At 47.4% G+C, this 14,315-nt stretch overlaps 2 protein-coding genes across 4 annotated transcripts in view; one reads left to right on the forward strand and one right to left on the reverse strand.

Moving 5' to 3' along the window:
- Nucleotides 1–10,700, reverse strand: part of ZDHHC3 (zinc finger DHHC-type palmitoyltransferase 3) — a 54,420-nt gene extending 43,720 nt beyond the window's left edge. For 2 of the 3 annotated variants that reach the window (XM_034658166.1, XM_034658165.1), the window contains exon 1: nt 10,489–10,700. The gene's annotated coding sequence lies outside the window, so the exon portion shown is untranslated. The remainder of the gene's footprint in view (nt 1–10,488) is intronic. The other variant, XM_034658167.1, reaches the window with a different exon arrangement.
- A 19-nt stretch (nt 10,701–10,719) lies between these two features.
- EXOSC7 (exosome component 7) overlaps nt 10,720–14,315 on the forward strand; it is a 35,856-nt gene continuing 32,260 nt past the window's right edge. The window contains exon 1 of the mRNA XM_011222637.3: nt 10,720–10,863. Coding sequence (XP_011220939.1) covers nt 10,807–10,863 — 57 coding nt within the window. The 5' untranslated portion in view covers nt 10,720–10,806. The remainder of the gene's footprint in view (nt 10,864–14,315) is intronic.

Raw genomic sequence — 14,315 nt, forward strand, 5'->3', positions numbered from 1 at the left:
TTAATTATAGTAATCTATGTTGTACTGTTCTGGCCAACGGTTCTGCAGCATGAAGAAGAGTTGGCTTTTCCATATGTTAGTAAGCCATGTCCCAAGTCATTCTTCTTCTGCCTGGCAGGGGAGCACACAGAGGCCCAGAGAAGCGAAGGGACTAAGCCCTGGGGGTAAGGAAGTCATAGGAGGATTCACGGTACCCGAGGAGTCCTGGAGCTCCCCAGAGCTAGTGACCCGGACGATAAGGAAGATGCAGCCTTGTGTCAGAATGACCTGCGCTCTGTGCTATCTGAGCAGGTGGGAATTCTAAGGAAATCATCTAGGCTTCCTTCTCAGAGTTTCAGAAGCAAAAAACCGAGAAGTGACTCAAAGTAGTGACAATTTTCTAAAGGAAGAGCAAAGCCCCCACATCTGGTCCAGAGAATTGCCCCAGGTCTCTAACTTCCAGGCTTCATTATACCCGACCGCAAGTGTGCCCTTCCATTAACCCAGACACGCAGACGCACCTGTACTTAGTGAAATGCAGTCTGGGCCCTCCAGGCCCTTGGGTTTGGGGTACTGGGTTGGCTCTGTGGTAAGCACTCATGACTCAATTTCCACGCTGCCTATCCACGGCTGAGCAATACAAAGGGGTTTGAAAGGGTGATGCTACGACCAAGCTCACAGGTCCCATCGCACTGTGGCCCTTCAGCAGGCTGGCCAGGCTGGATGCCGAGCCAAGTGTTGACCATTGGCGATGGCAAGAGTCCAGAGCCAGGCCCTGTTGTTACTCAGCATTTGTTCAATGAGGGGCCAATCCTTACAAATCCATCACCTGCCCTAAGAACACTGACCCAAAGCCCAGGCTTCATGTGCAGGGTCAACGCCATCACATAAAACATACAAGATCTGTATTGGGTGTATTAGAGCCCCCCTCCCCACCCCCACTCCACGGTTCTCCAACCAGCAAGTGTTCCCGGGACCGCAGATCCTCTCAGACTGCCAACTTCACTGGCTTTCCCGACATAAGATCCTATCCCGAAGTCCCCGTTACTTCAGCTAGATCTAAAATCCTTAGAAGCATCTCAAAGTACTTTGTGAAGATTACTTTCCTAAGACACCACACCCACTCACATTCTCACATCCACACATGCGTTCACACACAGCATGGAAGTAGGTTTTGGGGACTGTACAGCTTAAAGTAGTGTTAATAAACACCCAACCGGTACGAAATATCTGTTTACAGACTGGTTGAATAAACTCAAATCAGGAGCAATTATTTTCCCTTGGCTTAGAGACGAAGGTCATCCAAATACTCCAAAAAAAAAAAGTTTTTTAAGGATTCAACTTTCTGGGTCCCTAGTAGTAGGAACATACTCAATTTCATCAACTCCTTAGCCGAGGTCACGAACGTTGTTAGCAAAGTAGCAGAAATCCTTAAATTGGAGGCTTTTAACTGAGGTCAACATTTGTTTCAGGTGGATAGTTAACATTTTAATAAATCTAATATTATGCTGAATTGCTGTTGGAGGGGGGCGCTGGTCTGGTATCCTCTTAAACTTGCCCTGAACATTGAATTCTCACCTGGACTAATTTTTGCTGCAGTGAAAGAACTCAGTCTACCCTTACACAATCACTTAAAAGGTCCCCTGAAAGAAGGAAGCATCTTTTCTGATATTTCTATCATTTTTCTCAATTGAAATTCATCTTAATGAGTGTATCAATAACCTTCCATGGTTTAAATTCTACTGTCTCAAAAATATGGTGTTTGCCTCTTTCAGAACTTCTCACATTTCAGAGTGATAGACTGAAAAGCATTCAAATGCCAGCCCCACAACTTCAAAGATAAATAAATGGTCCGTGCCCTAGAAGCTTTAGAAAGGCATCTGAAGAAGCAGAAAACCAATGCATCTGAGCTACAATTCTCTTAATTTAATTCGTGTAAGGACCTCAAAGGATTGTAAATTTTATACCCATTTTTAGAGGGTTCTCAGAAAAAGAAAGAATGAACCATGAATCACTATGTTTGAAATATTTCATTTAAAAAAAAAAGAAAGAAAGAATGAGTCACTGAACTTTTTTTCTAAAAGGTAAAGGGTGTGGTTCAAAGGAAAGGTGCCGTATCACCTACATTACAACCCGCCCGTGGAGGAAGGCGTCCAGGCAGGCAGAATGCCCTGGTCTGTTTACAAGATCTCTACCGACAAGTGATTCCTCCCTCTGCAGGAGGGTCAGTCCTGCTCTGCCTGTCTCTTGTCTTCTGACATACTCAACCTTCCAAAAAACACTTAAAAAAAAAAGAAAAGAAAAAAAGTAAAAGTAAAAATTAAAACATCACACCCCCAAACCAAACCCTACAGACAATAAGGTTCACTGAGAAAATCAGATAGGGGTTGTAAGTTAAATTTCCCTTCTGGCCTCCTAACCAGCCACCTTCTGATAAAACAGACTCATGTGCACGCTCAGACTTCTAACAGCAGGCCTTCATTTGGACAGTTCATGGACGCCAACAATTCTCCCACCTACCACGACGGACTACTGTACCACAACTAGCCAGTTCGCCACCTCCTAACTTTCAAAATCTACTAAAAAAATACACACCTGATGTGGGAAACAAAGGCAGAAGAGAAATTATTAAATTTTCTTACTACCTACAGCCCACTGACAAGTCCTTGGAACAGGCAGAGTGACCTTCCTCTAGGGACTCAACTGCCTCAATGTTGACACTTTGCTAAGGGCAAAAGGCCATCTTAGTCCAACTCCCAGCATCCTGTAAGTTTACACCAACATAAATATTCCTTTGGAAACTTCCCTTATCTCTACTCCCCAAGATACATGTTGGCAATCATCCCCCAAGCGTATGACCCACCGATATACATCTGAAGTGTCTCATGACTGAGTTTCTACTAAACAGTAATAAATGACCTTTCCTAACAAGAGCTAGCCCCCTCAGGATCCTGCAAACCGTGTTTCCAAAACAGAGGCTTACACTATCCCTAAACATCCCCCCCCAACTTGAAGGTATACGATGGGCCACTCCTCATGACCCCAGGGCAGCTCTTTCTGCCCATGGGTCCGCCCAGTGCTTTACTAAAACCCCCCCTTTTGCACCAAAGATGTCTCAAGAATTCTTTCTTGGCTGTGGGCTTCGAAACTTCACGTCTTTCTTACATCACTCCCACACAGAGAATGCCATAATATAGGTCACAAACACTGGGGATCAGTAGAAAATACACTCGTTTGTGTAACACATTCTACTTTCCCCTTTATAGGTGTACTTCACGCTATGTTGTAACAATGAAGAAAATTAATGAGACTTAAAACAAGACCATGCGTAAGATGAACTCGTTAAAAAAAAAATCAATCACTATCTGGGTCAGAATTTTAGAGCTGCAAGAAACCTTAAAGACCATCTTAGGTCCGAGGAAAGTCCATTTGAGACTTCGTCTAAAAGTTTTAGATAAAACATGCAGTGCTGTCTCCAGGAATGGAGATGGGCACCAACGTGAACCAGATGCCTATGATGACTGAGAACTTAGGTAAAGCAGCTCATTGTAATTCTTACAACAACCCAGCACCTCGACCTTCTTACCCCTCAAGCCAGTGAGGTGCAGAAGCCTTGGGGAACACTCCCAAGGTCATACAGAGCAAGGGAGTGGTAAGGCCAGGACTCAAAACCAGCTCTGCTTGCCACCATGGACCACAGCCTGAGCACAGCACATGACTTTCTTTTCTTTTTTTCCCCAGAGCGGGAGGGGAGGCATGACCAAGCCGGACACACGAGTTCTGCTTCCTACTCCCTCACACAGATGGTGGACCTGAGGAAAAGTCACTTCAACTTTGCTTTGATGGCTTCATCTCTAAAGTGACTGGGAAGGACTAGACCTCTAAGATGTGTGAATTCTTTTGAAAAACCCAAGAACTGGACTCTAAACAGACATTCCTTCCTCTAGCTCCTGGAAACCGATTGTACCCGTTCTTTGAAGAAAAAAAAAATTTTTTTTTCTTTCTTCTCTGAGCCATTTGACTGACTTCTGGCAGCTGCCTCTTCCACGGATCACGACACCCCCCCCCCAGACTACCTTACACACGCTGGCCCTCAAACACTCGGCCTTTCAGAAAGAGACTGCAAGGATTAGCCGACCTCTTCTAAACTCCAGTCCAGCCTGCTCTCTAGATGAGTACAGGAATGACGCTCAAGGAGTGAGCTGAAGTCCACAAAATGTTTAGAGAGGTGACTCACTTCCCTCCTCAGTGGAGCGGACGGTATCTGCCACTGGCTTGTGCAGCCATCTCCCTGCATGAACTCCTCTCCTTCCAGAAGTCTGCAACCCAGCAACAGTATCTTTCCAAGGGTAACAATGTATCACTGACCCAGCTACCTTCAATACGGCTCTTCAATGAATGCGCTACTCTCACAGTATGTGAACCCTTCCTAATCAGGTGCACTGGCCTCTGGCAGGGTAGGCTCCCGAATGCCTGGGCGTGCTGCCTGGCTCCTACCACAGTGGGGGGTATGCTGAATGTACGAGTGGGGCCCCCATTCTTCCTGGGTGTCTACTACCTGCCAGGCACTGGGCTGTGCACTAGACACATCTCCTCCTCTTTGATCATCACATCTGCTCTATTTTGTAGATATAAACTCTGGCTTTCCCATCCCCTTTTTGAGAAGAGGAAACTGAGGCATGGAGAGATTTGCCTAAGTTCATAGTTCGAAGCAGCCGTGGAGAGAGGGTACACTCCCCAGCCTGCTTTCGTTCCAGAGCCTGCTTTTTACTCCTCACTACAACCATTAATATTGCCCTGTAACCAGAAAACAAAAGGGAAAGGTGCATCGGTGCCTCCGCCATGACCTTGGGTTACTTACCATTTGGCTCTCTTGCCCACTCGTGGTTATGTGGAGATGGCGCTAGTGGACAGGCCATGCGTGGCAGCGTTCACAGGCCACAGGCCTGAACTTAAGCATTCTGTCTTCTAAGGTGGGGCCCTGGTTGAACACCAGCCAACATTTGGAAGGACTGATCCTGCCTTAACCTAGGAAGCAGGGGGGATGTGAAGCTTCAGCGGGGACAGTCACCCTAGGGCTGAGTCCCTAAAATCTGCTTCTGTTGGAGAATGTTTCTTGGGGGGCCAAGTTCCAGCACGCTGTTTCTTCGGAGACAGAGCCCACCCATGCTAGGCAGAGACCAGACAGAAAAGGGTCCCACCTGAGGGTGCTGAAAATGGCACCTGCCCCCACATTGTGCCATGTGCAGACATGCAGCCACTGTGACATCACCCAGGCGAGCGCTTGGCTTTTTTAGGGACTAAAAGCAGAAGGCCCTTGGAGGGATCTGAGAGAAGAGCGAGGAGAGAGCAAGAGAACCAGTTATGGCAAAAGCACCAGGAGCAAGAAGGGAAGCCATTTAGCTTTAGATCCCTGCTGATGCCACTCACCCCAGGAACCTGCAGGTGCCACACCAGAGCGGAGCCTTGGGAAGAGCTTGGGACCAAGGAACCGGGCTGTCCACATCCTCAGCCCCTGCCTCCCAGGCAACAGGCTCTCTGGCATCTATTTGAGGGCTTCGGAGACAGAAGGGAGGCTAGTGAATACAGACTGGGCTTGGAGTCAGGAGGCCACAATTCTACTCCCCCTCCTGTGGCCACTACCTCCTTATTTCTGGCCAGTCGCCCTCCCTGGGCCTCAGTGGCCTCATCTATAAAACGAGGGAAGACTGAGCTGCATGCTAAGATCCCTTGCAGGGTTTAGATTCTGACTCCTCTGTTCCCATGAACAAATTCAATAATCTCTTTGTTAATTTCTTGGATTTTATGCGTTTACCAAAAGCATCCCTTAACTTCCTGTCCCTGTTCTTTGCTCATATACAGAAAGAAATCCACCAATAACTGTCAGCCATTTTCCTGAGCATGCTCAGTTTTTCAATCAATTACCATTTCCTTTTGTAAATTCACTTAATTTTTTTTTTCAGGGTGGAAAAAGCACTACCTAAATGTATCAAATATTATAAAGTGGTAAGAGAGAGAAACCTTTAAAGTGAAGTAGGACCATTTTTCATTGTTTAAGTATATGTATATCCAGGATCAGTTCTGAGCTTTACCATCTGGTAAGATACACATCTGAGGGTAAAATGAGGCTCAGAACAGTTAATAGACTTGCTCAAAATCACAAAAAACTGATCTGTGGCAAAGCCCAGATCACCAGAATAGATACTCAGTAGTCTTTGCACTGATAGATCATTATCTTCCTAATCATCTTGCCTTTCTAGATTTTCTGCTATTTCTCGGTTTAGAAACATACGCTTTGTCCATCGCCGAGTCAAAAGTTACTGCAATAGAATTGTGGCCAGCATTGTATCTGTCCCACTAGGCTTATTTTTCTAAGGTGGGATATGTAATACCCCCCCCCCAAAGGGATTCTGTCCCCACAGACCCTGACCAGGAGAAATTCATGTTTCAGGTAGCCCAGAAAAATCCAGAGTTCAATTGCCAAGTTTCTACATACCAGGAAGGTTACAGTTTGGAGGAGACCATGAAAAGATGGAGTTTTCCTGGTATTTCCTGCCATTTCTTGGATGGATAATTGAATTAGGTGAGAGAGGGAACTGGGGCCTTCTTACCTTCACATTTGAAGGCCAGGAATAACCTGGCCATTTGTCTCTGGAAATCTGCTTCCAAAGAGGAAAGCAAGTGATTAAAAATGTGCAAAAACAGGAAGAAACTAGAGGCAACTTGGAATTTACTTCTCTCCCCGCCCCCCAGCAGGTCAATATCCAGACTTCACTCCTCCATTTCTTTTGGGATTCTGGGGCTATTAGCGTGTGTAGGTGTGTTTAAGCATTTCCAGGTTTGCTCATTAGAATATGTGACCCCCCTTTTCACACATGCCCTAATGAAAGGCGTAAGAAACACCCTGCTACCCTCTCAAAATGAAGCACACATGGAGACCATTTCTCTAAATGAGAATAAGCTTTACCCAATTTTTCTACCACTGTAATTACGAGTTGTAATTTCTGGAAAAGCAAGACAGCCACAGACCAGCCAAGGCACAGGCAGGACAAATCAAAGTGTTTAAAGGAAACAGATCTATAGGGAAAAGAGTCACTGGCTTTTGCTTTTCTGCGATGCCCGGCTAATTGTGAAAAAGGTAAAAGGCCTCACACTTGGCTACCTCTCTTTGAGACTGGGAAGATGTTCCCCTGCTGGGCTTTTAAGAGCACTCTGCAACTTCAGCACCACGGACTCAGCATCGCCCGAAGCTCTTCCGTAACTGGCTTTTATTGCTTTAATTAACCATGGTTAGGTGGGACAGATTTACTCCACCTCTGTAATGTCATTGTTGCCTGCTAGTGGCTAGCAGCAGCTCTTTACCTCTCGCCCTTGACGCCTGGCCTGCACAATTAGCGCCTTATTATAGGTTGGCCTCACGTCTAATTACCACACTGGCTCAATTGGGCACGTTATTTCACTGTCTTGTTTGTGCGCCAGTTCGAGTGCCTGGGCTCTCCAGCTACGGTAAACGGAGCCTCCGCTCCTTTAAGGCAGGTGTGTTTTCAGCTTCCCATCTCTTTGAGTCCACAAGAACACTAGACACTCACAGGCATGCAAACAAATACTTCCTGTTGAAGAGCTTCTAGATGTCTATTCTGGGAGTAAGGCACATGGTTGGCATCTGGGTCTCCACGCCTCACTCCATCATCCGTCCCAGATCCATCAGCCTTCTCTTTTGTTGAGGGCTCTTCTCAGCTACTCTGAGATAAGCTCCACTTGGCCTGTATGTAACCTTTTCCCTTATCTAAAAGGGTTGGCTGAAACAGACTTAGGAGTGTCCCCTCAGCACCACATTCGACATTCCTTTAGAATAAGGATTCAAGGGATGTGAATTTATTCTTGAATAGATTCCCTGCTTTTGGAGGAAAAACTAACTACAGCCTACAGGGCAGTTAACAATTCCGTAACAAACACAGGCCTCCTTCACCAAATACTCTGGCAAATGAAGTACAGTCTTGGGGGGAGACTGCATAAGGGGATGGTTAGGAGTGCAAGTATGGGAGTTGGACAGCCTGGCCTCAAATCCCAGCTCTGGCACTTTCTAGTCATGTGACCCGTGACCTTGATCAAGACAATCAACCTCTCTGCACCTCAGTTTCCCAGTCTATAAAATAAGGATAATAGTACTTGCCTCATAGGACTCTCATGAGGACCAAATCAGTTAATCATTGTAAAGTGCTTTAGAACAGTGCTTGGTGCCTAATGAGTACTATGTAAGTTAATGTCAAATAAAATTAACAGAGTGCAGAGATTCAGAATGGACAGACCTACAAAACAATATGCCCTCCCCTCCCCCCAAAGAATCTGACAATGATGGAAAAACATGCTGGCTTTATAGACTAAGGTGTTATTCTTACCTTCTTGATTTTCTGGCTAGCATGCATTCTTTGATTTGCTTCACTATACCAAAAAAGAACTCTGAATTTATGAGTTTTAAAAATGTGTAATGCATTGTCACAACAAACATGATAAAAATGTTCTGGCAGCATTGAAATATAATGGTTAGTGAAGGTGTCATTGTTTTAGTAGAGAATTTAAAATAAATATTCCACAGTTTACACCTCTCAGACCTACTTAGCCTAACATGTCAGACATCATTCATAATATTATTTAGTAAATACTGTCAACACTTCTCCAGCAAGGAACCTTTAGTCGATTGTCAAGGGAATGGTTCAAATACATGTTCTGTATTTTCAAAGACTTATTTAAAGATCTTCATATAAAGATGATTCCACGGTATCCAACTCAGACTCTTCTTTCTGTCTTTTCTGATCTGTCCATTTGCTGCCACTTTTTAAATCCTCAATCCTCTTAGATATCCTGGCTAGGAAAATTCCATGTTCAGGGTCTCTACTTTCTGAGCAATCTCTAGAACAAAATATCATTTCTAACAACAGCAGTCCCTTGTTATCTCATCACAAAGCTCCTCACATAGAAACCAGGTGTCCAACCACACAAAGATTCCTATGGGCCACAACAGGTGGGGCACCTGTGCTTTCATTCAGAAGAAAAGCCTTCCGGCTTCACCTCTCCCAGTTTCCCTGGAGGGCAAAGTCCAACCCGGTAGGATGTCTTCCCTTAGGTGCACCTATAAGAGAACTATGGAGGCATAAGAAGCCACTGATGTCCAGTCCACTAAGAAGTGATCATTTATTTTGGAACTCAGCAGTTTACAGCTTAACAATATGGGCAGGTACTTTTTCCCTGTACCCTCCTCTGACCCACCTCCCTAATCCCACTGTGTTCATGGGTGCCACCATCGCAGTTCTTAACCATGTTCTGTCGTTATGTTGACCCTAGAGCCTTTCCCTCTGCCTGGGGAACTTCTCTGGGCAGAAGTTGTGTTTTATTTCTTTTACTGTTCCAAAGTTGGCACAAAGCCCATCCATAGTAAGCTCTCAATAGTTACCTATGAGACAGTATCGAAGCTAAGAAATACATTCTTTAGATGATCAAGCTGTCATGGGTTACTGTATTTTCACTTTTGAGAACACGGAGGCTCCTTAAATGGACATTTAGAAAAGTCATCAGATCCCCCTGCTTCAATCACTTTGGGTTAACTTTTGCCCATTTATTCACATGACCTCTTTAAAATCTGTACCATACCCTATCTTGCCTCACCTTAATGGGCTCCTTCAGTGACCCTATATTCACCTTGCAGGTATCTGTTCTGGATATCCAAGGCCCATACTCCCACTTGGCCACCGCCAGAACTGGCTCCCCCTCCCCTCCCGGGGGCAGCTGTCTACAACTCCCACCGACCACACCATCAAGCTGAGGCTTCCAGCCATCGCTGGGAGCACTGGGGACGCCTGGGCACTGTGCCCCTCGCCAGCGCCAGTTACCAGGACTCTGCCCCCTCCTCTCTTCGGGACAATGCTCCAGCGACCACTTGGAGCAAGGGGGATCCCGCAAGGTTCTGGGTCAGCGTCTGGTCCGCCCCAGGGAGAGGGGGTAGGGGTGGAATCCTTGGGGTGGAGCGAGGACGCCTCGGGACTAGTGGGCACTCACTCCTGGCCCGGACCCTTCCCACAGAGAACGAAGTAAAGAGGGCTTCACTGCCTCTTCTTTTCAACCATCCTAGGGACTAGGGAAATGCGGGACGGGGCGGGGGTAAGAGGGGAGGAGAGCAAGGAGACAGCCCCTCCGGCCAATCATGACGTCCGTCTCCCCTCGCTCGAGGTCGGTCTCTCTTTCAGGTCTCTCTCTTTCTCAGGACACGGACACACACACACACACACACACACACACACACACACTCACACTCACACACTCTCTCTCTCTCTCCCCCCCCCCCCCCCCCCCCCCCCCCCTCCTCCCCCCCCCCCCCCCGCTACTTCAACTCCAGCTCTGAGCAAACTGCGACGTGCGCCTCTCCCACTGCAAGTCCTAAGCTCCGGCCCCGGCCCGCGCCTCTGGCCTCACCCCAGCCTTTTTACTCAACCCCAGTTCCCCCTCCCAACTGACCGTGAAGCCGGAGGCAGTTCCCCAGTCCCAGGCCCCCGGTGGGGCTCCCGCCGCCTCCCCCTGCAGCCCCCGACCCGGGACCCGGCCTCGGGCTGCAGCGATGGATCCCCAGCACGAGGCGCCGCGGCTTCCTGGACTCGTCCAGACACGGGGCGGCGCGCAGGAGAAGCCCATCGAGCTGCCGGCGGTGGCGGCAGCAGCGGTGGCTGCAGGAGCGGCAGCCGCGCAGACCGATGACGCACGGGCGCTTGGGGGGGCGCGGTCGGCGCGGGGGCGACGCGGGCAGATGACGTTCGAGGAGCGGGGCGGCTCGGTAGCATGGCGTCCGTGGCGCTGAGCGAAGCGGAGAAGGTGTACATTGTGCACGGCGTTCAGGTAGCTACGCCGCGGCGTCAGCCACCGGGTCCCCCTGGCGCTGCGGGTGGTGGCGCGCCCTCGGTTCGCTTGGGAGGAGGAGGCCAGGCGGCGGGTTGGGTTTACCTGGTGATTAGACAGCCCTGCGGCCGGCGTTTGCAGTCCGGAGCCGGCAACGCGGGTGTGTTTAGGACCCCACGGGCATGGTCCACTTAGGACTTTATGCGTGCTTTGAAGCCTTCCGCGTCTACAAGGCTCCAAACCTGGGTGGGAAGGCAGTCCCTGAGGCCCTTTCTTAGCGATGGAGCACATCCCCCAGGGCCGTCTCTTCAGCCTTCGCGAGTCGCATCACTTGGGCTGAGCCTCACTTTTCTCTGCTAGGAAACGGGGGTTGGCGGTAGGCTTCTGCTCTGCTGTTTCTTACCACGTGGTTGGGAAGCACAGGGAGAGAAGGCTCTGAGGTGAAAGCGCTTTGAAAATATAAATTTCCTTACAAATAAAGGGGGAAGAATGTTTAAAAAGCGGCTCTACAGCCAGTGGCACTTAGTTCTACAGCGGAGAACTGAGATCCTTAGAGGCAGCTGGAACTATATTCAGATCTTCTGTGTTCAGTCTTCAGTCCCTGGTCTTGACCACTGCAGAGCGAGAGTTGGAGAATGTTGGGTGTAATGAGCTACCAAGGAAAGCCAAGGTGTCCTTCTTGTTTGTAACCTACCCAGGTTAGAGACATCCCCAGACATCTTGGTAAAGCCTAAACAATCCTGTTCTTGCCGGTAGAGACCTAATCATTTTGTGTTTTACCGTTCACATTCAGTCCAGTGTGGTCAAATTAAGCTTCTGGCATCCCCTTTCCGTTAGCCGTTGATTCCTTTATTATTTCAAAGACGAATAAAGTAAAGGCAATGGGATATAACATATATGCTAAAAGAGTGGTATAGTTAGTGGAGGTCAAAGGAGCTATACAATATTGGGGCTGTGATGCTCTGAAGGCTTCCCTATGTGGATGTGGAATTGCTCCCTTAAATCCATGTCAAATGTCCCTCCTGTGTGGTTTCAGGACTCCGTATTCATTCATTCAACCTAGAACTAAGCCAGACTCAAGGGATAGGAAGGAGCCTGCCCTTATAGAGCTCCCATGCTAGAAGGAAGAGACAGAAATTACAGCTCTATTTATGTGTTTGTATGTGAAATTGTACTGATCAGCTGTGAAGAAAAAAAATCAGGGACCTGATCTAGTCCAGGAGGTCAGGGGAGGCTTCCCTAAGGAAACAGTATTTGAAATGAGCTCTCAGCATGCTTAAGAATTAAGTAGGCTTGAGTCTTCCAGGAGGAAGAAGTACTGAATCCGCAAGCTCTCAGGTAGGGGAAGTGTGGAGCCACAGGGGTGGGCTGGGGGTAGTGGTAGAGATCGGGTTGTAGAGGTGGTTAGAAGCCTGATCCTAGGGGGTTTAGAGGCTGAGTCACTCCTTCCTCATGGACCTTGGGAGGTAATAATCTGTTATTTGGTACCTTTAAAACCTAGACAGTGTCTAGCACTTAGTAGGTAGGTACTCAATGACATTGATTACGGGAGGTCTTAAAAGGGAGATCAGTTGGACACCTTCCATTTTTAAAGTTAAACCCCTGTCTTACCAGTACCATGAACCTAATATTAGGGCCACAATTGTTGGTAAGTGCTCTGCTCTGTGCATCATGGAGCCATGCAGAGTAACTGACATTAAATAAATCTGTTCATAAGGACTATTAATGTTGGCCACAAATTTGCTGTATTTATGGAGGAGGGAAACAATTGACATGATCTGAATAAAGGTCAGAAGGCAGGTGATTAAGCTTCCCATGGGATCTCCACTGACTCAGTTCTAAAATCACCTCAACTTTTGTTTTTTTGGTCTTTGAGTGCGGGCAGTGCACCTTTTACAGTACCTACCCGGAATCCTGTTCTTGCTGTATTGTAGACCTACTTGTGTTTTTTTGTTTGTTTGTTTTACTTTTCACCTTTGGTCCAGTATGGTCAGTTTTAGCTTCTGTCATCCTTTTCCTTTCAGCCTGTGATTCCTTTATTATTTCAGGGGTATTTCATCTTGGTTTGGTGGTAGTTAGAAGCAGTTGAAATTATTTTTTAAAGATTTTATGTAGTTGTCAGAGGGAGCGAGCAAGAGAGAGTGAGCGCACAAGTAGGGGGAGTGGCAGGCAGAGGGAGAAGCAGGCTCTCTGCTGAGCAAGGAGCCTGACATGGGACTCGATCCCAGGACCCTGGGATCATGACTTAAGCCAAAGGCAGACGCTTAGTCAACCATTGAGCCACCCAGGTGTCCCAGAAGCAGTTGAAATTAACCAAACAATGTGTGTTGAGGACTCAGTTGCTAGTAACGGTAACCAACAAACTTGCTCAAACAAACAAATTTTGCTTTAGAAGTTTACGAATGTTATTTCAGGAATTCAGGGTCATTTTCAAGCTCTCCCCTGCTCATCTCTGCTGCTTTTTATGCCCCTGCTTATTCTTACCTCTCTTCAGACTGGCCTTCTCTTTCTCCATGTGGTAGGAAGAATGTGGTTACCTCTCAGCTTCTGGGATTACAGTTCCTCTGTATATAAGAAAGCATCCCTTCTAGTTCAGTTCCAATGTCATGTTTCCAGGGAGAAAAACCTCTTTGCTTCAGCGTGGGTCAGGTGAAGGGATGGACAGAATCATTACGCTCAAAGATGTCTACTGGGAGGCTGGGACACACTTGAGAGAAAACAGTTTGTGAGCAAGGAGGATGAATCATATCAGGTCCTGGCAGAATATGGAATCCCATTCAGATAATTCAGGAGACTTGTATGATGCGACTATTTATAGTGGTGTGGGTGGGTTTCAGGGAACCGACAAGAGATCTGAGGAGCCCAAAGACTAGCAAGCACAGGGAGTAGCTGTTACCCTAGGCTGAAGGGGCCATGGGAGGCGGTTGTGTCACCAGATGCCAATGATAGCGAGAACTGTGGAGGAAGAGCTGCTCAACAGAAACCTAGGCTTGGGAGGATGAAAGCACTGTCAGAAATGTGGCCCCAGTTAGGGGTGGTAGGGATGGGGGGGCGGGGAGCATTGTCTCATCTTTTGGAACTTTCATTGGCCAAATCCAGCCACAAGCCAGTAAAGGGGTCCGGGTGATGCAGTTCGGAAGGAGTTAACCTGGTGCACAAAGGAGGCCAGGGAAGGATAGAGAGTGGATCTGAGGGAGTGGGACAGGATAAATGGAAAGGTTGGTCAATTAGTATTTTTAGTATATGATTGGATTGGTTTCTTTTAGGTTCCTTGTCACCTATTGAAGGCTGAAATGTCCCACTCTGGTTAGATAGATATTATATTACAATTTTTATGTCACTGAATCTTTGAAACCAGGTTGAAAGTGAGTGTTATTATCTCTACATTACAGATGAAGAACTGAGCTCAGACAGGGTCCAAGGTCACACAGAAAGTGCATGGTGGAGCGGGG

Source organism: Ailuropoda melanoleuca, chromosome 4 (genome assembly GCF_002007445.2).
Source record: "Ailuropoda melanoleuca isolate Jingjing chromosome 4, ASM200744v2, whole genome shotgun sequence".
Taxonomy (NCBI): Eukaryota; Metazoa; Chordata; class Mammalia; order Carnivora; family Ursidae; genus Ailuropoda; species Ailuropoda melanoleuca.